Here is a 26,635-nt window from a genome sequence, read left to right on the forward strand (position 1 = left end):
GATTAAACAATTTCACGACACTTTCCCTGACAAACCTAAAAAACCTCTTGGAGGGGGGAGAGGGGGGTAGAAGGGAAGTGTGGACCACTGACACTCTTCTTTATTAATTCTTTGTTTTCTTTCCTAGGATATAGCTTCTTTTCCAAGGGGGGACGCCTGTCAGGCCTGGAAACCATACTAGACTTTAGGGTTCCAGACGCTGCCACATTTTTCCCCTGAGGGGAAGAAGGGGGGTTGAGGGGTATGGTAACATTCTTCAAGCGGTCAAGGTCGGATGGTGTTCACATCTGTAGGAGGAGTGGCGAGAAAATATTCGAATGAATTGGGAGAATGTGGGACCATGTGACCAGCAAAGGGGTTAGGGGGGTGAGACTCTTGGGGTTTGTATAACTGGGAAAAGAATCTGGAAGTTCAGTTTTGGAATTTCACTCATCGTGTGCCAGTTTCCTCATGCTAGTAAAGAACTCTGAAAGACAATGGCTTCTGAGTTTTTTTTATGCAGAAGAGGTTTTTCTGGAACCTTGACAAACATATTGTCTTATTGTTCCATTCAGTCTTCTAAAAATCCCAAGCCTGTTACAATAAACAAAGAACACTCTATGCATACTAAGGAGAAATTTATGCCTGTCAAAGAACTGAACAAAAAATTATTTTCTTTCCTCCTTCCTTCATTAGAAATCCAGATAAAATTCTCACTCTTCTTTCAACTATTCAGATTCACTGCTATATTGCTCTTGGTTAATGTTTCTTTGTGTGAAAAGATTTATGTTTTCCTGCCTGCTTAAGATATGAGTTACGAAGGACAGAGTCTGCCTGGCTAATAGCCAGGTCCACAATCAACACTTTCAGTTTTTCCATCGCTCCTGGATATAAGCCTAGAGACACGCCTAACAAAAATCCGGGTGTGGTTGCCATGAGTTCACCTGGCATAGGCGGGACAGGGCTACCATTAAAGGAATAGCACCCTCAAGGCACTGCGATTTGTTCACACTTTCTTTTTGCCACACTTTGGAGGCTGAGGGCATCAGAGAAACGAGCAGCACCTTGTTTAGGTAATGGAGAAAATATTTTTCTTTTTCCTTTCTTTCTGCTTGCAATCTACTTTCTCCTGTTCTTCATATCTGACTTGTCACATCTCACTTTTGCATTTAACAGACTGTGTACCATTTCTGTCTAGTAATGATAATAATAAATATCAGATTTAATAATAAAATCAGGTTAAATGAATTGTAATCTGCAATATCCGTTATTTAAAGTGTTGTTCAGTAGGGGAAAACATATGATATTTTCTTTATGAGGGATGTTTTGAATTCAGAGATTTAAAAAGCACACTAAAATAAACCTTAGTTGAATGTTTGTCCTTGAAGAAGATCCTGAATTAAATCTGTATTGTACAAAACCAGTACATAAACACTGCTTTTATATTTATTAGACCTAGACATTTTCTAAGCATGCAGGTGCCATTCACATGGGATCAGAAGAGTCTTTTTTTTTCTGGACAGTACTCGTAAAACATCTGGATAATACTAACTCATATGCATAAAAAAGTTAAGCAATTTTCAATGTCTTTGTTGAATGTGTGAAGAGGACAAATGAAATCTTAATGCCAGTTCTATCTCTTGTAATGTGGTTCACTTAACGTCAGACATTTAATGAGTGTTTCTGCTCTAGCAATTTGTAGTAACATCCAGCCTTCACCGTAGCATTGTACTACATTAATGGTACTCTATGTTGTCAGTCCTAACAACTAATACAAATAACGTAATTTGTTCTTTCACAGGATGACATAAAATCTTAGATGGCATCACTTGCCCACTTTGATTTTACTGTATAGTCACTAGCAAATTAAACTAGCAAAGGTAGAAATTGGAGTTTGTCTTTTGTTTGTTTTAAAGCATTTTGTTATTACCGGTAAAATATAATTATTCTAATTCATTACAATGGCGAATGATTATTTTTCTTTAATCATAACTTCAAAATACTTTAGCACCAATTAAAAGCTCAATTTAAAAAGTGATAAAATGATGCTCTGCAAAGCCATTGATGAATGTATACCAATCAACGAATTATACCCTTCCCTTCCTTTTCCCTCATCATGCATCAACAGCAGGAGACTAGATAGTGAGCAAAATTCATACAAAATTTTGATGATACTAAGTAAAGTTTCTCTATGCGTGTACTTGTCTCTATTTAACATACAATTCAATTGAGAACATTTATTCTGGTTCTAATTCTATCTAGTGCAACCTTTTCAAACCAGGTGGTTTCCAAATACATTAGCATATGGACCAGGATATGCTGAGAAGTGAAGCTCATCTGGAGGGACCATTTAAGGAAATTTATATTGGTAGTTCCATTTTCCCCCTTTTTTCCTGAAACTGGAGCTGCAGAGTTGCACAGATCTGTTTCTCAATGCATAAAAGGAAGCTGGGTTGGGGGTGGGGGGATGACTATTAGATTCCTTTGTGGCTCATCTTGCTAGAGAGGTGTGGCAGTGAAATTGAAGAATGTTAGTTACCACAGCTACCAAAACTTGTTTATGTTTTAATAGAAATAATAACTATGTGTGTTATCAAGGATATCATCTAATTATATAATCCTTAGAGATTCACATATTTGGGAATTCAAAGAATATTGAAGTATATGTGTGTGTTTGTGTAACTGGATGCCAAGCTTCCTGTCTGTCTGCCTGCAGATAAAAAGATGTTGAGCTAAATTGATTTTTAAGGTAGTCCTGCCATTAAAAACAGGGAGGCTATTGCCTCACAGGAATAATTTGGGTGTTGTAGCAAGGTATCAAATTATCATTATTTCATTTATTTGGCTCCCTTGGAGGATGTACTTAGAGGAAATATCATTTGCTGGACCTCAAGTAATATAAATATGAAAAAAGGGTCCTTGGATCTGAAAATACGCATGAAGTGTGTGAAAGTCAGGGACACTGGTTGCCTATGTATGTCTATCTAGTAGGTTCCATTGTGCAATTAAATTAAGAACATGTCATCAGAAGAATTACAATAAGGATCACCATATCCTCACTGAAATTACTCCACTTTCTTCACACGAATCACTAAAAGCCGGATAGTTAAACATTACAAGTATAAGGTAGTAGGTAAGAACATGAACAAGGGGTGTCTAGCTCAAACTTCACCTCATGCCTCAGAAAAAATCTGCTCTCCCAATTCAGTCCCCCTATTGCAATATAGAGATAATATTGTTCTTTTGTGGAGATATCTGTATAGTATAACCTCCTTGCTCGCATTATGGAAATGGATCCAACCCATGGAGAAGTCCAGATTTCTTCCTATGGAGCCTGTCTGTAAGTGTTAAGGGCTGGTAAATTCTTAACTAGAGAAAAGCCATTTATGTTCCATATGTTCCACCTGCTTTTGCCTTCTGCATGAGGGAGGCACAGCAAACACACCCCAAATGTGATCAGAATTTGGCCTCCCTTCATAATGTCCAAAGATGAAATTGAAAACTGGGTATGCTTGGTCATTTTGCACAATATATTTGGCCACATTCTTCCTGGTACCACTCCAACAACTTAATCACTGCCCAGGAAAGAACGTATATCAAAGGTTGTAAGGCCTTCCTTTCCCAACAGCCATATCTGAATGGAGTGAATGTCTAATTAACTGTGTTCTCTTATCTACGTATAAAAACTTCAAAAACAAATTCTGTATTCCCAAAATGAGATAACCTACGATTAGTCTTTTTCTTGCATAGCTCCTTCTCCCAAGCAGGTTTTGGTAAAAATTAGGAGACATTTCCCAAGGACAAGAATCATCCACACTGTTTTGGTAGTTTCCTTTATCAGAGGTATTTTAATGAGCTTGCTTGCATAGCCAGCTTGGAGTGTTTCATTATGCATTTAGCATTGAGTTGGACTAGATGCCTCCAAGCGTAACATTCCACAATTTTGTGAAGTTGCAAAGCAGCCATTTCCCATCAATACCACTCCTTCCGCTCCTTTAAAAAAGCATGTCTTCCTTAAACTTTATTTGCTCTGAAAAATAATACAAGAGTTTCCAAATAATAATCATTTTCAGTCATTCCTCTTGACCCTTGTGTATAAAAAACATTAACCTGGAATTTATAACATGTAGATTAATAAATGTAGTCTCCTTCCAAAATCAAGCTTGACTCCTGGACAGATCAATACAATGTTTTTGGCTCCCATTCAGTCTTCTTCTGGAATATTTTTTACTTCCCAGTGTAGCCTAGAGCCTTGAGATGATCTCCTGTCTAAATGCAAACCAAATCCAGACCTGCTTAGCTTTTTCAAGAACAGCCAAGGACAGTTAAATGCTGCCACCTCTATTCTATTGCCAGGATCTGATCAAAATTCTCAGACAGTTCAGTCTGAAGCAAGTGATTGCATGCAACTCTATACATAAAGCAGATGATCAATTGTTGAGGGGTGGGCAGGAGGGGGCAAGAAAGAATAAATTGGAAAGGAGCAAGTTTAAAAGTTTGGTCCTCTCCCACCATCACCTCAACTTTTACCTGTTTCACACTACACTTGTAAAAAGGCATGAGGATTATGGGTGGCCCTGAAAATGTGCAGGTTAGCTTTGCAAAAGAAGAGAACAAAAAGGAATTGTTTGTTCCTGGCCAACTGTTATATAATTCCTGGGACATCATGTTCTGACTGTTTCTCAAAACTTTACATTTACCTCATCTATCAGCCGTCAAAGCAGTTAGTCAACTACCGCTAGTCATAACATGTCTATCAAGAGCTTCTCCACCATGGAGAAACTATAGCCAGTCCATCACTAATTCATCTGCTCCTGAAGAACATACTTAAGTATCTGATTTTTTTTAAAAAGCCTAAATATCATCATTAGATTTCTCTGACATTATAATGAAGATATTTCAAAGATCAAGGGGCAAAGCAAAAAAGCAATAATGCATACTATGTAAACTGATCAGGGAAATTGATCAAGATAGGAAATTGATTCAGGGTAATTGTGACCAATTGTGCTTCTTTTGTATATTGATGCATCAGCTTTATTTTTTTTATGCGCTGTTTGTGCACTTAAAATATTTTTTCCTACTATAAGTATTATTTTATAAACTTTCAACATCTACTTTTTGCTTATATGACAATTATACAATCTCTGAGTTTTAATGTTTTGATTTGTCCATCAAGGCCTATCTTAATTCCCCTGGGGTCTAACTCTTGCCCTTTGGGATTTCCTTGGGTTTTGATTAACAATCTTATCTAATGTCTTTAAAATACAGCAATTCTATTGACTACAGACAATTCCCTCGTGAAGTCAGGACACAATAATTAAGAGATTTTTTTTTCTATAATAAAGGAAAACAGCTGCTTGTTTCCTTATTTCCATTTTATTTTTATTTATTTATTTTGTTACAACAGTATATATAAGCATAAGCATGAAAATAACTATATAATATATAAGCGTATATATATATATAAGCATAAGCATGCAATAACTATATTAATTGGATATAATGAAAGAAAACAATAGGACAGGAACGGTAGGCACATTTGTGCTCTTATGCACGCCCTTTACGGACCTCTTAGGAATGGAGTGAGGTCAATAGTAGACAGTTTTTGGTTAAAGCTTTGGGGATTTTGAGAAGAGACCACAGAGTCAGGTAGTGTGTTCCAAGCATTAACAACTCTGTTACAGAAGTCATATTTTCTGCAATCAAGATTGAAGTGGTTAATATTAAGTTTAAATCTATTGTTTGCTCTTGTATTGTTGTGATTGAAGCTGAAGTAGTCTTTAACAGGAAAGAAATTGCAATAGATGATTCTATGAGTTAAACACAGATCCTGTCGAAGGTGGCGGAGTTCTAAGTTTTCTAAACCCAAGATTTCAAATCTGGTGGCATAAGGTATTTTGTTGTATTCAGAGGAGTGGAGAACTCTTCTTGTAAAATATTTCTGGACACGTTCAATTGTATTGATGTCTGAAATGTGGTATGGGTTCCAGACAGGAGAGCTGTATTCAAGAATTGGTCTAGGAAATGTTTTATAAGCTCTGGTAAGTAGTGTAGTGTTTCTGGAGAAGAAGCTACGTAAGATTAGGTTTACAACTCTTAAAGCCTTTTTTGCGATGTAGTTGAAGTGGGATTTGGCACTTAGATCATTGGATATGAAAACTCCAAGGTCTTTGACAGGGTGGGGGTCATCTGTAAGGTAATGTCCATCGAGTTTGTATTTAATGTTTGTATTCTTTTTTCCAATGTGTAAGACAGAGCATTTTCTGGTTGAGATTTGGAGTTGCCAAGTTTTTGACCATTCTGACACAAAGTCAAGGTCTTTTTGAAGGGTAGCTGTATTGTTGGTAGTGTTAAATAGTTTGACATCATCTGCAAAAAGAACACAATTACTTTTACTATGGTCACAGAGATCATTAATGTATAATATGAAGAGTATTGGTCCAAGAACACTGCCTTGGGGAACGCCGCTATTGACAGGAACAGGATTTGATAGGGCACTGCCTATTTTGACCACTTGTTGTCTGTTTGACAGGAACGCTGATATCCAATTGTGGAGGGGTCCGGAGATGCCGTAGGATTTTAGTTTTAGGAGTTTTACCCTTAGGAACTTACATAGATGCAATAAGTATAAAACAAAAGCGATATAAAACACAAAACAGCAACATTTAAAAGCCAAAGTAAATAAGTTTTGAGCATTTATCTTATTTTGTGAATTTTAAAAAATTTCTTCCTGAACTTTGTAACTTCTCTTATGTATACACTTAAGATAGAATCCCAATAGTAGTTCCACAATACTTACCTTAATATGAATAAAGTAAAATAAAGTAAAACATCTCATTAATCAGTGGATTGATGGCAGGACTTGCCAGCAATGTGTTGCCCCACCTAACAACAGGGAGTGGGCTGTAGAGAAACAGACAGCCCCCTGAATAAGTTGGATCAGTCCCCTGAATAAGCTATATAAGAGTTTATACAGTATTGTGAGCATCCTGAATTGGATTGGAAGGTCACCAATTATAAAGGAAGCTGTTTGAATACATTGGGAATGTAGGACTCAAGAAGCAGTTCTTATCGCATGTAATGCAGTGTTCTTGGCTAACTGCAGTTTTCAGAATATCTTGAAGTGCCATCTTAAGAAGAGTATATTTCCAGAGATCTATCCTACAAATAGCAGTGCTTGAGTTTCTAGGGTGAGGTTTCTCTCTTTCAGGTACAGAACAGGAGCAGGTTTCAAAACCCGCCGCTACCATTTTGCTCATGGGTGCATGTGCATGTGCGTCTGGGCAGATGGGTGGAGCCTCCAGTCACTGCCGCTACCGATTTGCCCAATCTGGGACGAATCAGTAGCAACCCACAACTGGTACAGAAATCTGACAGCTGGTAAAAGGCTCTCTTGCCTTTGAAAGTATATGATTGTCCACTAGATTGGAATCTGAATCCAGAAGGTTCTTTGACAAACAAGCTTGTTCCATGAAAAGAATTGTAACTCCATAGTGAACAGATGCTGAGCCCAGCTCCGGCTCGACGCATGATCCTACGGAGATGTATGGCTGAGCTAGCTGAGAACATATTTATCTCTCAAATTGCATACCAGTTCCCAGAATCAATCACAATTCTGTCTTACTGGAGTTCAGTTTCATTTACTGCTAATTTTGCTGTGGCAGTCCTTTTCTGCTGAACATATTCATGATTTAGATATCCTGAACTAGGCTCATAGAACAGTTGCACGGCAGTCAAAATCTAAAACAATCTAAATTAAAATGCAATTAAAACACAATTGAAAGTTATTTTAGAAGTTTGGAAATAGTTCACCTAGTGCTAAAATGATGCTAGTTGTTGCAGTTGACATATTTGAGGGACCTAAATGGTTGCCATCATAGAAAAGCTCAACCCTTTATAAAGTCCATCTTATCTCCTTTGGTGCAAGGACCTAGAGAGGCCTCAGTAGATAATCTTAAGATCCAGATAGAATATGTAGAAGAAGGCACTTCTTCAGGTATCATGCCCTAAGCTATTTATAGGTTAAAATCAGTTAAAATCAGCACTTATAATTGGGTCTGAAAATGAACTACCAGCCAGTATAAATGAAATAAAGATAGTATAATATGTTTATTTTAGTCAGTCCCAATCATTCTAAACTAAAAGGCTGTTTTCAAAAGCAGCCCCATGTACAGCACTTTGCAAAAATACCAGAGCATAAATGTTGTAAGTCTGCTTTTCTCCACAAAATGTCACAATTAATAAATTGGTCAAAGGTGATAAAAGGCACATGGTGCCACCAAGACCATCTGGCCTCTGGTGACAATGTGGAATTTAGGGCCACTTTCAAAACTGCGAAGCTGCTGCTTTCGGGAAATTGTAGACCCCTCTGGACTCGGCTAGCATCATCCCCAAACAGTATCTCTCTCTTTTGCCTGGGTTGAGCCTCAGTTTACAGACCATTTCTGTTATGTCCTGCACCGGCAGTGGCGGCCCCTAGTAGATGGAGATGGTTTCTTGTTCTGTTCTGATTGGCTCCCACTTTGACAGCCGAGTATAAAAGGGCTGTCAAAGCGTGAGCGTTGTTCTTGGTTGTTGCTGGTCTCTGTGAGTTAAAAATAAACGTGTGTGAACATATGTGGAGCCTCAATTATTACGGAACCCACAGAATATAATAATTTCTGTGCAAATTCTGCACCAGAAAGCAGACTACAAAGCGTCAGGAAAAATAATTTGCCTAAGATCTCCTGCAGCTTTGATACACTTCCCTTTCTTCCAGCTTGGTTAAAAATTGAATAGAGAAGCAGTTGAAATAGACTGAGTCCAAAGATGGCTTCTTAAACAAGAACATTCCCACCACAACCTTGGTATGGATGACAGAGTCTTGACAGTCATCTCAGTGGCGTACTAAGTAGCGTACTATGAAGGAAACAGTTTACTACTTCATAGTACGCCACTCATCTCCTGACTTTTCCTTTTGTTGACTTCTCCTTCTGGTCTGTATAGCTTCTGCTTTAACATCCTCCTACTTAATATAACAGTGCAACAACAGTGAGAGATCCTTCCTTTAAATTTAAAGGAAGAGCAGATAACGTGCAATTTTAAAAATTCAAATAGCAGATACATAATGAAATCTTAAACTCCCATAACTGTAAGGGGAGGAAAAGAGAGAACTTTAACACTTTTTTTTCCTGTACTCCATCATTAATTAAAAGTAATCCTTCAAATCCATTTTTGGCAGAAAATGCATTGGGGCAAATAATTCCTATCCTTAAAATTTATTTGTGAACTACTTTCTTTCCCTCTCCCCCTCCCTTCTCTGAGACTAAACTGTGCTTTTTTCTTTCTTTCTTTTTTTAAGGTCCTACGTACATGAGACATCTCAATAAATGAATCAGGATCCAACTAAAATTTACAGGTATTGGCAAAATTGGAGTCAATTACAACATAAAGACAGGAAGACTTAATAGCTTCAGGATGTCAAAAGTCATCCCAAATCATGTAGTACGGGTTGGGCAGACAGTGTGCATTTCACCCAAAGAAGAACGTGCCTGTTTGCAGCACCCAAATGATGGTTTGTCCTGTCACACATTGCCAATGCAGTGTTTTTATTATACAGTGGAAGGCTGGGACAGGAAGAACTTGTTGGCTCAAACCCAAGGATGTTCACCACCTAATAAATCTGTTAAATCTACTGTAATAGCCACACCTGTGCCCTCTCAAGATTGTGAAGACAAACATCAGCAGGAAAAACCAACAGAGCCAAGTGAAGACAACTATCCAGTCTCTCCTACTTTGGATATATCTATTGAGAACTTGAACCGCTTGATCTTGGAAATTGACCCAACTTTCAAGCCGCTGCAACAGCCAACCAAGGCAGACAGTCCCCTCCAAGCTGTTCCACAAAGCAACACGAGTGTGGTGGCAAAACATGAACTTGATACATCAGGTAAGATATGGAATCACTCAAACCATAAGAGATCAGTCTAAAAGTAATTCCTTTTCCCATGGTCTAGAGATTTTAGGTCTAGAGAGTTGAAATTGAGTGCAGAGAGTTCAGAAAGCTGCACCACTTTTTCTTAAGCCCTGAAAATTTATATGAACGATCAAGACCAGTTTCTAGAGGGTGGAGTGGAACCCTAATCCTAACCCTCTCAAAAACACTGCAATGAATGTGCAATTTCATGCATTAAAAAATGTGTGTGGAAATGATCTTGCAACTGATGATCCCTGGGGTTCTTAGACTATACTAATAAAAAGACACCAAAGCATATGTTTTTTCACTCTTAATGGATTTTGTCTGAAAATTATGGCAGATAGGTGAGGGGGGGATTACAAATTGAGACTTTGTTGCTTTGGCAACTCATTGAATACTACAGCTAATGTCTGGCAATCATGTAGTAAAAGTTGTCGTTCTACCAAAGACTGTATATGAAGGACCCAAACTCTTCTACTCTTCCTCTAGCCATTTAATGAGACATAGAATGGCTGTTCAGTCATAATCTTTTCATCCATCAGCTGCCATAAAGCTGTCTGGATGCTATCTGCCTACTTTCTGCCTTTTTAATTATTTTACCATGAAAGTGGATGAAATCAACATTTTTAGGGTTGCCAGAATTATACTAGACAGTCATACGAAAAGGATCTCTCTGTTCTTTTTTTCACCATAAAAAGGGAGCAGGGATGTCCATAGGTGAGTCAACATTTCACAATGCTGCGAAACCCCAACCCCAAACCTTTCTCTGGGTGTCCTGTCTATGAAGGAGTGAAAAGGCTCATGGTTTCAATTTTGCAATTACAGTCACTTTAGAGTTGTTGTTTTTCACTTTTTCAGGAGATGTCCCTAATAGCAGGAGTGAAATCTACTAAGGAAACAAAGACAAGAGTCTCTTTTTTGGTTATCTTTGTTTTGGAAATAAGGAATGTCAGTTTAATGATCCAGAGGTGGGTTTCAGCAAGTTATGACCATTTCTGGAGAACCGGTAGCGGAAATTTTGAGTAGTTCGGAGAACCGATAGTAAATATTCCAACTGGCCCCGCCCCCATCTATCCTCTGTCTCCCGAGTCCCAGCTGATCAGGAGGAAATGGGGATTTTGCAGTAGCCTTCCCCTGGAGTGGGGAAGGAATGGAAATTTTACAGTATCCTTTCCCTGCTATGCCACCAAGCCACGCCCACCAAGCCACACCCACAGAACTAGTAGTAAAAAATGTTGAAGCCCACCACTGGTTTAATCCCAGTAAAGGATCTGACCCAACTCCTCCAGGGAAGGAGTTATATTTATTTATTACTGTATTTATCAAATTTATTTGTTGCCTGTCTCAAAGTTCAAGGCAACTCTGAGTGGTTTACCAGGAAATTAATTAAAACCAAACTCATCCAGGACTATTTGGGACTACATTTAGTATTTGTTTGTTTGTATCCCATCTCTATTATTTTCATAAACAACTTATGGCAAGTATATCCAACACACCTTCCTTCTCCTGTTAAATTTAATCCCCTCTGGGTTGGCTAAGCAATATTTTTTTTTTACAGGTTAAAGAGTTCACTTAACATGCTAATACATTACATTTCTTGTGTATGACTCAGCCAAGTATTTATGCAAACAGGGCCAAAATGTTCCAAATAATGTGACTTTCTCATAAAAGTAACTCAATAAAACCTCCATCAGGTGGTCTCATCCAAACTTTGTAATGTATTTGATGTGTTTGAGAGCTAGTTCTGTGGTGCAGTCTCACATGGTTTGCTGTTACAATTCTGTCTTAAAAAACGGATTTATTTATTTCAATTCCAACAGATTGGATATGCCAGTTTCTTTGTGTCTTCCCCTTGGGATTTGGCTGGCCCTAAGGCAGGGGTGTCAAACTCATGGCCCATGAGCCATATGCGTCACATGCTAGCAATGCCCACACCTAGTTTAGCAAAGGAGGAAAATATCACAATACATCACATGACACTGCCGTGACACCATGAGTTTGACACCCCTGCCCTAAGGCTTATTCAGACCAATTTTCTTACACAATGAGTTCCCAGTGACACCTCACAGAGTATTCCAAGTGGCAATTGCCAATGCCAACAAAGAATTAACTCTTAACTTCCTCCATCATTTATCTGTGCATGGACACATTGACATGTAATCCCACAGGTTGGGCAACTCTCCAGTTCATACAAAATTTTTGGCTTTATAGAGTCAGATATTGCATTAGTTTACTTTTAAAAAAAAATTAGCTAATAAATGCTTCAGCCAACTGACTGCTCCTTAGAAGGTCAGATCCTGAAGATGAAACTGAAATACTTTGGCCATTTAATGAAAAGGAAAGACTCACTGGAGAAGAGCCTAATGCTGGGAAAGATTGAGGGCAAAAGAAGAAAGGGACGACAGAGAATGAGGTGGCTGGATGGAGTCACTGAAGCAGTAGGTGTGAGCTTAAATGGACTCCAGAGGACGGTAGAGCATAGGAAGGCCTGGAGAAACGTGGGGTTATGATGGGTCGGACATGACTTCTTAACTAACAACAATGACAGCACTTTAAAAGTCATTGTCATATGGCGTAATCAAGTCTTCAATAATTTAAAGTTTCGTTATGTGCTTTCACTAAGCAAAATTAGTTTCCAATGCTGGAATCCAAGCTGCAGATGACCACAATTCTATTCTAGTTGTATAGACCAGGTAATCATTTTCAGCCTATCAATCCCCACCAGTAGCCAAATCCTTAAGGCAAGGCAGGAAGATAAGTATGACTCATAACGCCATGTTAAAGTTTATACTTTGGCATAGTTTTTGGAATGCAGAATGCCTGTGTGTATGACATCATTTGCTAGGTGTGCTCTTCTTATAAACAGCTATGTTGGCCTGCACTGCAAATACATGCAGTAATTACCAAGAAAAGATCATGGACACAGCCACTTCTTTATAGATGCTTCAGGCAATATACATAGAGGGATGCGATGGCTTAGTGGGTCACTGAGCTTGTCGATCGGAAGGTCGGCAGTTCAGCGGGTCGAATCCCTAGTGTCGCATAACGGGGTGAGCTCCCATTACTTGTCCCAGCTTCTGCCAACCTAGCAGTTCGAAAGTACATAAAAAATGCAAGTAGAAAAATAGGGACCACCTTTGGTGAGAAGGTAACAGCGTTCTGTGCGCCTTTGGCATTGAGTCATGCCGGCCACATGACCACGGAGACATCTTCGGACAGCGCTGGCTCTTCGGCTTTGAAATGGAGATGAGCACTGCCCCCTAGAGTCGGGAACGACTAGCACATATGTGCGAGGGGAACTTTTACCTTTACCTTTTATTTATTAAAGATAAAACATCTTTATATTTTCAATTTAGGATTCTAGCTAATATATCTAGCTAGATATATGAAACGGATCAAGATCAAGTTTAACTGATATATCTTTGCAGGTTTTTGAAATCAACATGTTTTAAAGCTGCCTGATTCTTAACTGAATTATTGAGCTTTCTGAGCCATCAGTCAACAGCAATTGAGCCAATTTCTGACAGGAACTTTTGCCACTCCAAACTGCAGTTGCTAGAGATTAACCTTGATCTTTGCATGTATGTAATGTGATCTACAGTTGAGCTATGATTCTTTTTTAACGTGGGTGCTAAGTAATAAAGGAAAGGAAAGGGACAACATGTTCAGCTGTTCTGACTGAATTACAGATCATTTGTCCCTGGAAAAACAAAATGTCTCTTTGTAGACCAAAAGGTGTAAAACCCACGTGGAGGCATTTTGAACAGAAGAGCAATCTTCTAGGAAAGTTACACATCTCTTATTTTTCTTTGTATTCTTTCTTCAAAATCATATCCATATAAAAGTTTCTTATATGTATATTATATACATCTAATATATTATACATTTTAAAATCTAACTGTCTAGAGTGGTATGTCTTACGATATCAAATTTAAATGAAAAGTCTTTTAAGTGGGTTTTGGAAATTAGTGTTAGTTCCTCTTTTCTAAAACCAAATGCTAGGGGAAGTATTGGCAGCATTAGTAGTAATATAAATTCACCTTTTTACTTTGAAATGCAGTTTCGTGTTAGAAAAAAACTGAATGCATATTTACTAATTGTATAACACATATTGGTAAAGGTCAGCATGAGATCATTGCTTGGTTGGAGTCAAAACAGCGCAGGGAGATGGCCTTGTGCAATCTCCTTTAACTTGTATCTGATATGTTCTTTGGGAGTAACCAGATGTTTCTCATTTGCTGTTAGAACAGGCAGGAAAGGAGAACAACTGAAGCTTGCATCCCCACCCTTTTATACAGGTGCCAACGAGTAATGGACTCATTGACATGAAGCTTGCTTGGATGACTCTACAAAACGCATTGTTGGGAGACTCTTTGACTTCCACATCTGGCTAGAAGGTTATCTGCACCTGGAAAAAAGAAGAGCTTGAAAATTGTGTTTATCTACCTAGATAATCTGCCCTTTAGCTTCAGTATTCTTGTGCTGGAATGAATGACCAATCACAAGCATATAAGATTGTCTCACAATGAATCCAACAAATGCTGTATCTGCATTTGCCAGCTTTGTTCTCCCACTAATGATTGTTCTTTGTGGAAAAGGCAGGTTACAGAGTCACTTGAAATAATGATAGTAGTTGTTCTAATGGAAATGGTAATAGGGTTCTACAACTTCCAGAATTCTTAGCCATATTTATGCCATGTTGGGGAAATGCCATACTATGGAAGGCTGATCTATATACCAGCAGTTATGATGGAGCTGGACCATTAATCTCTGCCAGTCTGACCAACTGTCAATGCTAATGTGTATGATCCAAAATCTCTGTAAGGTTAGAGCTTCTTTCTTTCTTGGTCTGTCTTCAGTAGCCAACCCAGTACCCCTCATCTGCTTTGAAACTACTCCCGCTGCCACTGCCATTCTCACAGCCCAAGACAGCATGGTCATGGATGATGATAATTGAAATGCAGAACATTTATTTATTATTCAATTTTTAATCCCACCATATAGTATTGATATATGATATAGTATAGTATAGTATAGTATAGTATAGTATAGTATAGTATAGTATAGTATAGTATAGTATAGTATAGTATAGTATAGCAATAGCAATAGCAATAGCAATAGCAATAGCAATAGCAATAGCAATAGCATAGTAGTATACGGATATAAAGTAATGCAACACAGCACAATACAATGGGTGGTATGCATCTTCTTCAATCTTAAACCCTCTACCAGAGGCCTGCAAGCTTGAGGGTTCAGTGCAATATCTTAGCTGTTCTCTGCCCTCTTCCTAACAGAAATGTATGATGTTTTTCCTGGGATCTGTTGGAGCCACTCTCCCAATTTAGGAGTCACAGCTCTGAGTGCTCCTACTACCACTGGGATGACTTTGGCCTTTACTTTCCACATCCTCTCTAGTACTCCATCGGATCCTGGTACTTCTCTCCTAATATCCTATATAAATTTTTCTTCTTCAATACTAAGATTTCTAGAATTCTGTTTCACACAGGACTTTTCATCAATTCCACAAGTAAAATCTCTCATCACTCTTGTATTCATCATATGAAGGGCATATTTTCCCAAGGCTTCTATCATGTTAGTTAATTGTTAATTTTGACTACCAGTTACATTATAGTAAACTCAAACAGCAGATTGTGTCAGATTTGGCAAAATTGGAGAATTTACAACTATCGTTGTTTGGAAGAATATCAATGATAAAGATGAATATATTGCCTAGAATCTTATATTTGTTCCAGACTATCCCAATTAAAGTGGGGAAAGGATATTTTGAAGAATTGAACAAGATGATGCTGAAATATATTCGGCAGGGTAAAGAAGCGAGGATAAAACTAAAATTACTGCAAGATGCGAGGATAAGAGGTGGCTTTGGTCTGCCAAACTGGGAATTATATTACTAAGCCGCAAATTTAATGTGGACCAAAGAATGGATAACTTTATAATTTTTTCCTCTTGAACACTAAGTTTTCTAGCCTTCTTTTTCACACAGAACTTTTTATCAATTCCACAAGTAAAATCTCTAATCACTCTTGTATTCATCATATGAAGGGCATATTTTTCCCAAGACTTCTATCATGTTAGTTCATTTATTAATTTTGACTGCCCCTCCCCACCTATGTGCTGCTGGTTATAAGGTCTTGACACACATTAAGTACTAGTATTTAAAATCTGCTTTTATATATCTGTTGCTTTGTAAATGTAATAAAGAAATTCTTTTACTGTCTACGGAGAATGATTTAGGACTGCTGAACCTAAAGGGTTCTAATTGATTTTGTGGCTCTTGCAGTTCATCTTATTTTCTCTTGTTGCTTTTACCAGACATAAAATATATTGAAATGTCACCAGACAAAACCAAGTATCAAGAGTCTTGGCAGAGCTCAAGAAGTCCTTCCAGCACTACATTTTCTGTGTCTTCCCCAAACCGGGGTCATTTATTTCCACGTGGAGGCAACCTTGGCTATAACTGCGATGCCGTTGGTAATATTTCTGGAAGTGCCCAGCACTTATCCCCTACAGGAAGGCAGTCACCAACTTGCATCCAAGTATCAGAGAGTATCTCCATCCCACAACGAGATCAGAAGAACTTTGCATCCTATGGTTCAAATTCTTCTCTAGCTTCCTCTCCGGGCATCCTGCAGCTCAGGAGGATGGCACAGCGATTCAGTGAGGCATCAATGCTTTCAACAAGTCCTGGGTCAGACACCAGTTACATTTTTGGAAGGTAAATGCACTATATAAAAGGGGATTATCCTGTGTGATTATTTGATATTACTCTGTAGTTAAGTATCATTGCCTGAGCTACTTTGCAGTTGCTGGCTTACAAGAAAAATCACAGGCAGGAAGGTGAAAGGAGGAAGAAAAACCATATAGCAATGACGGTAGGAGAAAATGGTAGCAGTGATGAAAAACTCAGTCAGAGAAGAATAGTGCCCTCAACAGACACCTTGGCCTGGTCACACTACCTCTAATCCAGCAACAATTGTGCACATTTAAAGATGGTGGCTGGAAAAGATGAACTGGAACTGGAAAGTGACAGGAGAATGTAGGTTTCACCTATTGACTTGTTTGGGAAGGGAAGGTGTATTTCAAGGCAGCTGCTATGCTATTTTGTTTGGGAGAGCCATTTTTAGTTCCTCTGCATCCTTCATTATATCAAAATAGCTAAGAATCACTTTTGTAAAATCAAAGTTAGGAAATGCCGAGAGCCAAATCAATACACACCTAAGCAAATCCACTAGTGCACCAAATATCTGCTGCTTAAATCCAGCAGAAAGATCTTAGAGATGAGGGACCACATAGACCACTGGATCCAAATGCCTATTTGGTTCTATTAATTCTGTTCAAGTGCCTTCTCCTTCGGAAGGTTGATGGACAGAAATCCCACTTTGTCCGCATAGACTGTGGAATAGAAAGATGTGGTTAAAGCCTTGATCACTTGCACATTCTATCATTGGCCAAATCCAGGTTGGTTTATCTGTTTTAGGACTGTTTTTCTCACCCCAGGACAAGAGAGTGCTTAGAGACTCATTTGCGTAACTTGCTATTGAACACATTTTTTTGTTTCCTGTATTGAGTTATTTAGTCTTCATAGAAGTCCATAGTGCCTATTACAGTGGACTCTTTAGAAAAGGTCCCAGGAAGTAAATCAGAAACATGAATTTGACTTTCCACACTGGATTCAGTGCAGGAATTAAAACAAAAGCACTCCCTGTAGATTTAGTGAGCATATCCACTTCTCTAGGAATTTATTTCTACAGCCAAACACTTCAACTGTTTGGGTTTCTTTCCTAATGCCCAAGTGGAATCTCCCTTCCTATAAGTTAAGACCATTATTTGGTTTCTCGCATTCTGGAATAATACAAACTATATGTTTTCTTGATATATATTTTCCTGATTGAACGGGGGGGGGGCTGAACTTGAAGACCTCCAAGGTCCCTTCCAGCTCTATTCTGATTGATCCTGATTGATTGATAATGCCCCGTTAGTTGAGGAATATTATCAAAATGTGCCCTCCCCAAAGAAATATCATCTACTTCCAGTTGTTTCCATTTAGAATTTTGAAAAGATGGGTGTTTAAAGAAAACTACTAATTAGCTGGTCATGGGGAGATGGAACAGTGGTTTTATCTAGATGAGCTTCTATTATTCTTTTAGACATGTTTAGCAAAACTGGACACCACTAGAGAGTTCTAAAATCTTGTGTAGTGTACCTAGCATGCATGATTTACTCCCATATGGATATTTAGAACTAACAGAAGTATAACCCTAGTCTTCTCTAACTTTTTTGTGGTTTTTTTCCCCTTTTTTTCAGCAGCAGCAGCCAATTGTCCAACCATGAATCTGACACACCTCTAACTAGGTCAATAGGAAGTCCCTCCTCTGTTGAATCCCTGACAGGGTGTTATGTTACATCCAACAGCCCTGGTTCTTTCTACCCCAGAGCCATGTGCTCCCAGAAAGAGAATTCTCCTCTAACTCAACCATACCAGAAGGGACAAACCCATACCTACACCCACTCTCTTTCATCTGTTACAAAACCCCCACTCCCAATCCCTATACTGCTCATCAATGGTCTCCCAGAAGAGAGTGAGACAGCTACTCAGCTTTCCAGGGGCTGCTCCAGTTCCTTCAAAGATAAGATGTCTAAGACCAATTCCAGCAGTTTTTCAGGAGTTAATGGTTTAAACAATTCCTATTCTGACAACTCAGGTTCATCTCTGGATGGTAAGTTGTTCCATCCCTATGACTGGAAATTCACATCTTTGTTTCTTTATTTCCAATTGGGCTGCAAATGAATATTTTATTTGAAAAACTGGGAAGGAATACAACTTTTTGGAATAAACAACCTTCCCCAGATCATGTAATATGTGGTTCACACAATCTGAATTGCAACTCCTTCCCCAGCCAACATGGATGTTGGTAACAATTCTGGAAGCTGAGGTCTACATATATAAAAAGTAGCTATCTAGAGGATGGGTGAAATAAAATTTCCCTGCTTTGAGAATTAGAGGAAATAATTCAAACTAAAAATGGCAGTGTGCCTGCTCATACAAAAATCAGGGAATAAAGCCAATCTGTATATTATCCAAGCAAAGCATCTGTACAATGGGCCTGGTAAAATTTCCTAAATTGACCACATATTCCCTATTTGTTAATTCACTACCCTCCCTCCTCTTTGCTTGTGGGCCTTTTGAAGTATTTCAAGAAACTTAGTGAGGGAAAAAGCGCAAATCGAGATGAAGTAAATTCATTTCAATGCCCTTCCTTTTTCCTTATATCTTCCATCTGACACTCAGCTTGAGAAAGAAGCTAATGGGGAACACCAGTATCAGAAATGGACTTCCCTTGCTTTCTCATTCTCATACATACTTCTCTCTGCTACCATCTGAACAATATTACCCCAATCAAGGAGGAAGGGGTAGTTGCAGACTTGCAGTTTCAGTCTCCATCATCCTTCCAGAAAGTTGGACTATCAGAAAAACAAAGTGGCTGATCAGGGACATCCAATCAATAATTCATCTAGAATGGCATATTATTGCTTAACAGTAGCCAGATGTTCTAGGAAAATGTAGTCACTCTGTTAATATTAAATCCTGACATGTAATGTTGGGGTTTTGAATGTTTGCTAGGAAATCTAATTAAACAGTGTTTACTTTTGAGGGAGAGAAGGGCGGTACAAAATCCAGAAGCTGGGTCCAAAACAGCAAAAATGGTTTAAAATGCTGGCATGCGATTTGAGGAAATTCAGTTTGGGGATTCATTAAAGTCCTTGAATATGAAAGTTGTGTTTTTAGCTATCACAACTAAGCAGTCTCTTTTAAAATTAGTTGTGTCACCATGTAAAAGAAAAAAACTTTTCTAGCCTTATAAAAGTCCAGTATGATGACAGCTACCCTCTGGACATTCGCACATAAAAAAATCCCTCAAAATGAAAGCTATAATGAAGTGATGGAAGCAATATTACATGCAACGTATGTAAACATAGTGTGTGGTTTTCATTGAACTATCTATTCATTGAACCATCTTGATTATTTTTAACCACTTCTCCAGATACTCTTGTGTTAATTGCAAAAGAAAATCAAAGGAATTGCTATTAAGTCATTTCTAACTTACTGTCTGGATTTCAGTGAACCTAGGATCACTGGGAATTTGGAAGGAATTTGGATGTCTCCCATTATCTCAGTGTGGTCCATCCATCTCAGTATTTGTAGACTGAAACAGATGGAAAACAGTGAAATAATCTCTTTTTCCTCTCCAGCTTGCCTTCATTTATTTTATAAAACCTCCCTTATATGCAGATTTTTTTCTAAAATTAAAAAAACTGTCATGATGAAAAAAAAAACTTTCTGATTTTTCTAACCTTAGAAAAGGTTTTCCTTAACCTTTTTTTTTTACTTAAATATATGTATGACTTTTTTTTTCATGCAGGGTATTCCAAAGAAGTCCAGACAACTATGAAGTTTGTGATGGACACCTCTAAATATTGGTTCAAACCCAGCATCACAAGAGACCAAGGTAATCTAAGGAACAGCAGGCAACAATACACAAAATGAAGCCAAAGCAAGAAAGCTAAATGATTAAGAATGTGGTCTGATTCAGACACAGATATAAATATAATTGTTACATGAATGAGCTGCATGAGCTGATACCTCTTCCCATCTCTGAGGAAGGAGTGTTATTAGTTTTCATGGATCCATGGTATTGTCCAGCTTTTTAATGCATATTATTCCCTTTGGAAAGCAGGCTAGAAATACTTACTTCCAAGATCCATTTCAGAAAAAAAAGAACTTGCTGGCAGCTCCTTTAAAGGCTTTGCTTTACAGTATTGGACTAAACAGTGCTACAGGCATCCTAATAAACATGCTTTTGGGGGAAAAACGAAAAAGGGATGACAATTCTGTCCATTCAAGGGTGTTGTTGTTAAATGATATAACTTGCTGGGATGGCCCATGGGATCCTTGGAGAGCACTTAATTCACAACAACTTCAAATCCAACAACCATCTTTTGACTTCTTCACCCTAGGTGTGGTTCAAGTACATACTGAACCATACCTTTATCTTCCTTCTAGAAGCACATGAATCTAGTCTTGGAAAGAGAGACTTCCAAATCTTCTGATGTAAAAAAAACGGGGGGAGGCAGAAACTGTAGTTGCAGGAGAAAAAAACAACCAATAGAAGTCGGCTTCCCTGTGCTTTTTCTCTTTATTTTTATACTTTTTTTAGCCATTTTCTTCATTTGGCTCAGAATATGGATGTAGTGAAAAGGATAGTGAAGAAAGAGTTATGCACCAAAATAATTTCAGAGAAGTGTGTTTAAAAGAGATTTCTTCAAGCATTTGGGCTAACAATCGAGTACATTAGAGAAGTTGTGCACAAATTCTCCATATAAGTTACTAACAAAATTCAGTATAATTTTTTAACTGATCTATTAAACTAGTCTGGAAAAAAAAACCTGAATCAATTCCATATAGATACAGAAAGGAAAATGTACCAGATTTATATTGACTTACACGTTCATTTTGGAGAAGAGTCAACTTGCAAAATAAAGCAATAAAAGGATTTAATCCTTTCCCTCCCTTCCTCATTAGGACATGGAAGCTTCTGGAAATGAAAATGAATGTTTGGAGCATTAAAAAATTGGTAGAGTTATTAGATGAGACAAAACAAATGTCTCTGTGTTACTTTTCCCTGCCTCGATTTACTGACTATTTATCTATTTATTTACCTACCTTATGTTTTGAAACTCCTAACTTTGGGACAACTTATTTCTGTAGTACAATGTAATTTTCAGCCTTATGTATAGGCATTTGCTGCATTCAAATTGAGTTGATACCACTGCTCAAAATAATTATACCATTTGTCATCTACTTTCTTATTTGTAAAAGAAAGCTCCATTGATAAAGATCAAGGTATTCAATCACACTTCCCTGCCCTGACATTTTAAGAGATGTTGTCTATATAGCTACTATTTGCTCACAGCTATTCATTGCACATATTCATGCTAAATACAGCATTTTATTTGTTCTTTCTGGTAATTCCCACAATTTTCTTTTGTGAGATAGACCCTACACACAAAACCGGTAGTACCAGAACCATACCTGGGAAAGGAAATTTTTCCCAGATATGGTTCTGGTACTACGGGTTTTGTGTGTAGCTGATTTATTCCTGTGGGTCTTTGGAAGGGAAAGCTTGCAAACTGATGAGCATAAAATAGATCAAGACATGCAATATTACTGAGGAGCAGGCAGTATTTTCTCCCTAGGACCTTCAAGGTGCTTAATTCTTTCAGATATAGAGCCTTTTTAGTCTTATCTCAGGTACCGAAGAGCAAAGAGACTGAGCTGTAAATCTGTAAATCAAAAAGCTGCCGAATCCAATCTGGCTTCTGTGTAACTTGGTCAAATAGCCATAAGTAATCCATTATCGCTCTCTGCAACATAGGATCACAATATTAGTTTACTGTGAAGGTTGCCAGTTAAGGTTGCCACACATGAAGTGCTTTGAACACAGGAAACAGTGTTTGCAAAAGATACAAATGTTTATTAATCTCTCTTTATTTTTTGATATGGTGACACTTTGTTCTTTGGGTCTTAACAGCTATCCATCTGCTAATGGATGAATCACCGGGTACATTTATTATGAGGGACAGCACATCTTATCCTGGCTCATTTGGCTTAGCCCTGAAAGTCTTCAGCAACAAAGCAGGTACTCAGAATTCATGCTTCGAACTGCAAGAAGGTGATAATAGAAAGAGGGGCCAACAGCAGCCTTCTCCTACCTGATGCTTTCCAGATGGATTTTACTATAAATTGTAGAATTCCCGAGCAGAGGGCCAGTTGGCTGGGAAGTCTGGAAGTCGCAGCTCCAGTATATTTAGAGGGCACTGCATTGAGAAAACCTGCTCTGGTGCCAAACTACAGAAACCCCACTTAAGGGATTCTTTATCTAGGCTCCTACCTGCATGTTCCCAGTCTGAATACTGATGAGACCTAAAAAGAAAGGGAAAGATAGCAGACTCCCAAAAATTTGACAGTGGCAGGGTTGGAAAACAAGAGAGGCTATTGACTCTCACAGAGAGGCAGCACATTCACTTCTCCTAAAGACTGATGATGCAACTGCAGCTAATGTAGAGAGGTGATAGTTCCCTGCATGGCCAAAAGCTTCAAACTCATGGCTGTAGTTAATCATTCAACATATTGCTCACTGCATGTTCCCAGTTGCCTCGTGGCACACAGTTAAGGAAATTCTGCAAAAATGAAAAACAGAGCTCTATAATTGGTAGAGCACAGGATCTCCATAAAAGCAACCAATCATCATTACACGTTTTAGAAATCAAAACCGAACAAATCTCAAGTTTTTTCACACAGGAAAGCAATGGTGGGGGAAACCCCAGAGGGTAAACCAGCAGAGAAGTGAAAGAGGAGAGGAGAGATGACTGATGAGGCGTCCAAAGGAACTGCGAATAAATAAAAAAGAAAAACTATAGAAAGTTGGCAAATGACTATATTCAGAATCTTTCTGAATCAAGGGCAGTGTGAAATTCAAGTCAGAGGAAACTTAGCTTCTCACATTGGAAGCAACCTGCAAGATGTCGCAGGGGAAATGAAAGAGAAACAAAGCAAACCTAATGTACTGGAGCCTGGCCACGCAAGGATTTCAGGCTAAAGTAGTTGCAAGCCAGGACAAGCAAGCTTTATGTGACTTCAGCATGGATCAGCTTCAGGGAGGGGAATGCAGCTGAAGGGAAATGTAAACCTCTCTATTAATTAACTATGTGTGCCCCAGTTGGGTTATGAAGCACAGAAGAGATGGAAGTTAATGATCATTAAGAAGAGCGGAGCAGAATGTTCCATGTCATTCTACACAACTTTGAATTGCTCCAATTTGGCTCAAATAGCAAATTTTGCTGGGTGGCGGAAGTAATATATTTAAAACAGAAGAAAGCAGTGAGAAATTGTAAATAATGTAATCAAATATTGCAACCTTTGTTTTAATGTTAAAAATTAATATTTATTTCTATTTTTTTTAAAAAACAAGAGTAAAACTGTGCCATACCACATTGATGCCTTCTAAATATATTCAACTATAATTCCCATTAGTCCTACCCGGCATGGTCATTGGGAATTATGGAATTTGTATTCCAACTCAGTGGACTGAAAAAGGCTGCACAAAAATGCACATATCCCTATACACAGAGAAAGAGGAAACATAGGTTAAAGAATATCTGCTCATTTGCTTCTTCTCAGTTTTGTTTGGTTTACATTGCATTTGCAGGCCAAAAACAATATTTCTCTGTGATTGTTTGGATGGGTGAACTTTATAGAAGGCATTTTCTGTTGTTGTCATATACTGAAAAAGTTCATGATTGTGATAGTCAGGGGTATCATTTTGGCTCCAAATTCTATTGTTTGTGGTAAATTATATTGTTATGTTTAGGACTCCAATTCATTACCGATCACTTGAAATTCAATCCAATTCTCACATTACTGAATTTGCAATCACATAATATTTCTTTAAATAGAGGATTTTAGGTACATGAATTGCTGAGAGACTGTGCAACCCGTTTCATGAGACATTGAGTTTAGTTTTTTAAAGTTTTAACTTTCACATCTCTGGAAGAATTCCACCATGAGTCCATCACTGATTTATATTCAGAAACACTTTGTTTCATGAGCTGAAACTATTCTCAAAACAATTCTGCTCCTTCATCTGGTTTAGATTTATAACAAAGAATTTCCATAGAATTAAAAGTTGATAATAGCATCGGAAAATTAGAAAAAATATGTGTGTTACCTATTTCTGTAAACAAAACTGGGTTCAGGAATTATGTCTTCATTGTCACATATCATAGCCAATATTAAACATAAACAGCACCAAAATCAGAATTAGAGAGAAAAAGTTGAATAAAGCCTTAAAAAATCCAATTTAAAAGCTCTTTGAAAAGCTTCCAATGTATGGTATTGGTTTTTTATATGTTGCATTTCAGTTTGTTTTGTTTTGCTTTAAAGGAGAAGATGCTGGTAACCCCATTAGACACTTCCTCATTGAGTCTTCTCCCAAAGGAGTACATCTTAAGGGCGCAGAAGAAGAACCCTATTTTGGTAAGATTGTTAGTCTAGTTGGTTTCAGCTACTTATGCTTAAGCTGTGACTGTCATATATTCATGCATATAGTTATTAGCTGAGGTTGCAATTAGCTGAGGTTGAGGCTGTTGCATCTTTGTTGCTTTTTGCTCCTAAAAATGTGCCCTTCTCATTTGATTCAGCAAGGTAAAGGGGAAAGTTTTCCCTTTCCAGTCGTGTCCAAATCTAAGGGGCACTATTCATTTTCATTTCTTAGCTGAGGGAGCCAGCAGTCATGTGGCTAGCATGACTATATGCTCATGTGTATGGAACACTGTTACTTTTCCAGCAAAGTGGTACCTATTTATCTACTCACATGTGCATACTTTCAAACTGCTAGGTGGGAGAAGCAACGAGCTCACACAGCACTCAGGTCTGAAACTTGGGCTGTCAGCTTTCCAGCTGACTAGTTCAGCATCTTTAACTATTGAGCCATCATCCACACACATCCACACACCCCTCTGAAATAAACTCAGCCTTCTATTTCAATTAAGTGGGACCAGATATCTATGGAAAGTCATAAATGTGGCAGTCTTGGAAGGCAGTGGACCTTTACACGTAGTCTACAATCCTAGAACCAATAAACAGAGGGGCACACTACATGAGATAGCTAAACTTTTACTAGTAATGCCTTATGGGAGAAGAACAGGTAATTTTTCCATCTCTTCCTTTATCTTGAAGAGTGACTCTTACCATTTCAGATTGGATCTCTGATATTCAGCTGGCCTACTCACAAATCAATGTAGCTTCTTAAAAATCTTCCTGAAAGTTGGTACCTATTGGGGGAGACACTGTGCAAATGATCTTTTCCTAATATGTTTAAACCTTTGTATAAACCTTTCCCTTATACATTGATTTTGGTATACATATCTTTAAAAAAAAGTATGGGCTTTTGCAATATTTAATAAATATATAGTGTTTTATAGAGTGTTTGGGATTAGATATAGCAAGTGAATTTGCATCAAACTTTTTACCAATTTCATTCATCCATTATCATTCCTATCAAAGTAACCAGGGAGGGAGGGAGCATCCAAATAATGGAAAACCACCACCACCTCAAGAATTGCCTTCCTGTTACTCAAAATCCCCCAATTCTTTTCAGACCGACAAATGGATCTGTTGGTCTCATAAATCTCCAGTTTCTTACCACTGCTACCCCAGTTGTTGATTACCTGAAAATGAATTATTTAGACATGTAGTGTAGGATGAGAGTAAAAATGTGGAATATAGAGATGTTAAGAACACTTTGTTCAAACCTCTTCCATTTGTTTTTTATTACAGGGAGTCTCTCGGCATTTGTATATCAACACACCATTATGCCACTAGCACTACCTTGCAAACTGATTATTCCTAGCCAAGGTATGTTTAGAATCTTGGACAAAGAATTCCTGCAAAGTTCAGAAGAATAATACATAAATTCTTACAAAACTTATAGATACCAGCTAACAACAATTCCTTTTTAAACCCAAATATATTTGCTAATGAGTTAAAAACCCCTAGGAAAAGGATAAGTGAACAACTAATAATGTATTAAACCGAACTCTGCATTGTATTGGAATTGCAGG

General features: G+C 38.0%; 2 protein-coding genes across 3 annotated transcripts in view; one reads left to right on the forward strand and one right to left on the reverse strand.

The window, feature by feature from the left end:
• The first annotated feature begins 895 nt into the window (after window positions 1-895).
• TNS4 (tensin 4) overlaps window positions 896-26,635 on the forward strand; it is a 37,923-nt gene continuing 12,183 nt past the window's right edge. The window contains exons 1-8 of one of the 2 annotated variants that reach the window (XM_058180662.1): window positions 896-1,052; window positions 9,320-9,907; window positions 16,268-16,670; window positions 18,260-18,672; window positions 20,377-20,463; window positions 22,546-22,653; window positions 24,957-25,049; window positions 26,352-26,429. In XM_058180662.1, coding sequence (XP_058036645.1) covers window positions 9,436-9,907; window positions 16,268-16,670; window positions 18,260-18,672; window positions 20,377-20,463; window positions 22,546-22,653; window positions 24,957-25,049; window positions 26,352-26,429 — 1,654 coding nt within the window. In that variant the 5' untranslated portion in view covers window positions 896-1,052; window positions 9,320-9,435. The remainder of the gene's footprint in view (window positions 1,053-9,319; window positions 9,908-16,267; window positions 16,671-18,259; window positions 18,673-20,376; window positions 20,464-22,545; window positions 22,654-24,956; window positions 25,050-26,351; window positions 26,430-26,635) is intronic. The other variant, XM_058180663.1, reaches the window with a different exon arrangement.
• On the reverse strand, window positions 4,477-24,950 carry LOC131197053 (uncharacterized). The gene is made up of 2 exons (XM_058180665.1): window positions 22,906-24,950; window positions 4,477-6,348 (listed from the first exon to the last, which is right to left on the reverse strand). Exons 1-2 carry the CDS (start codon window positions 23,033-23,035, stop codon window positions 5,540-5,542), a joined length of 939 nt encoding a protein of 312 aa, XP_058036648.1. The 5' UTR covers window positions 23,036-24,950; the 3' UTR covers window positions 4,477-5,539.

Source organism: Ahaetulla prasina, chromosome 4, assembly GCF_028640845.1.
Source record: "Ahaetulla prasina isolate Xishuangbanna chromosome 4, ASM2864084v1, whole genome shotgun sequence".
In the NCBI taxonomy this organism is placed as follows: Eukaryota; Metazoa; Chordata; class Lepidosauria; order Squamata; family Colubridae; genus Ahaetulla; species Ahaetulla prasina.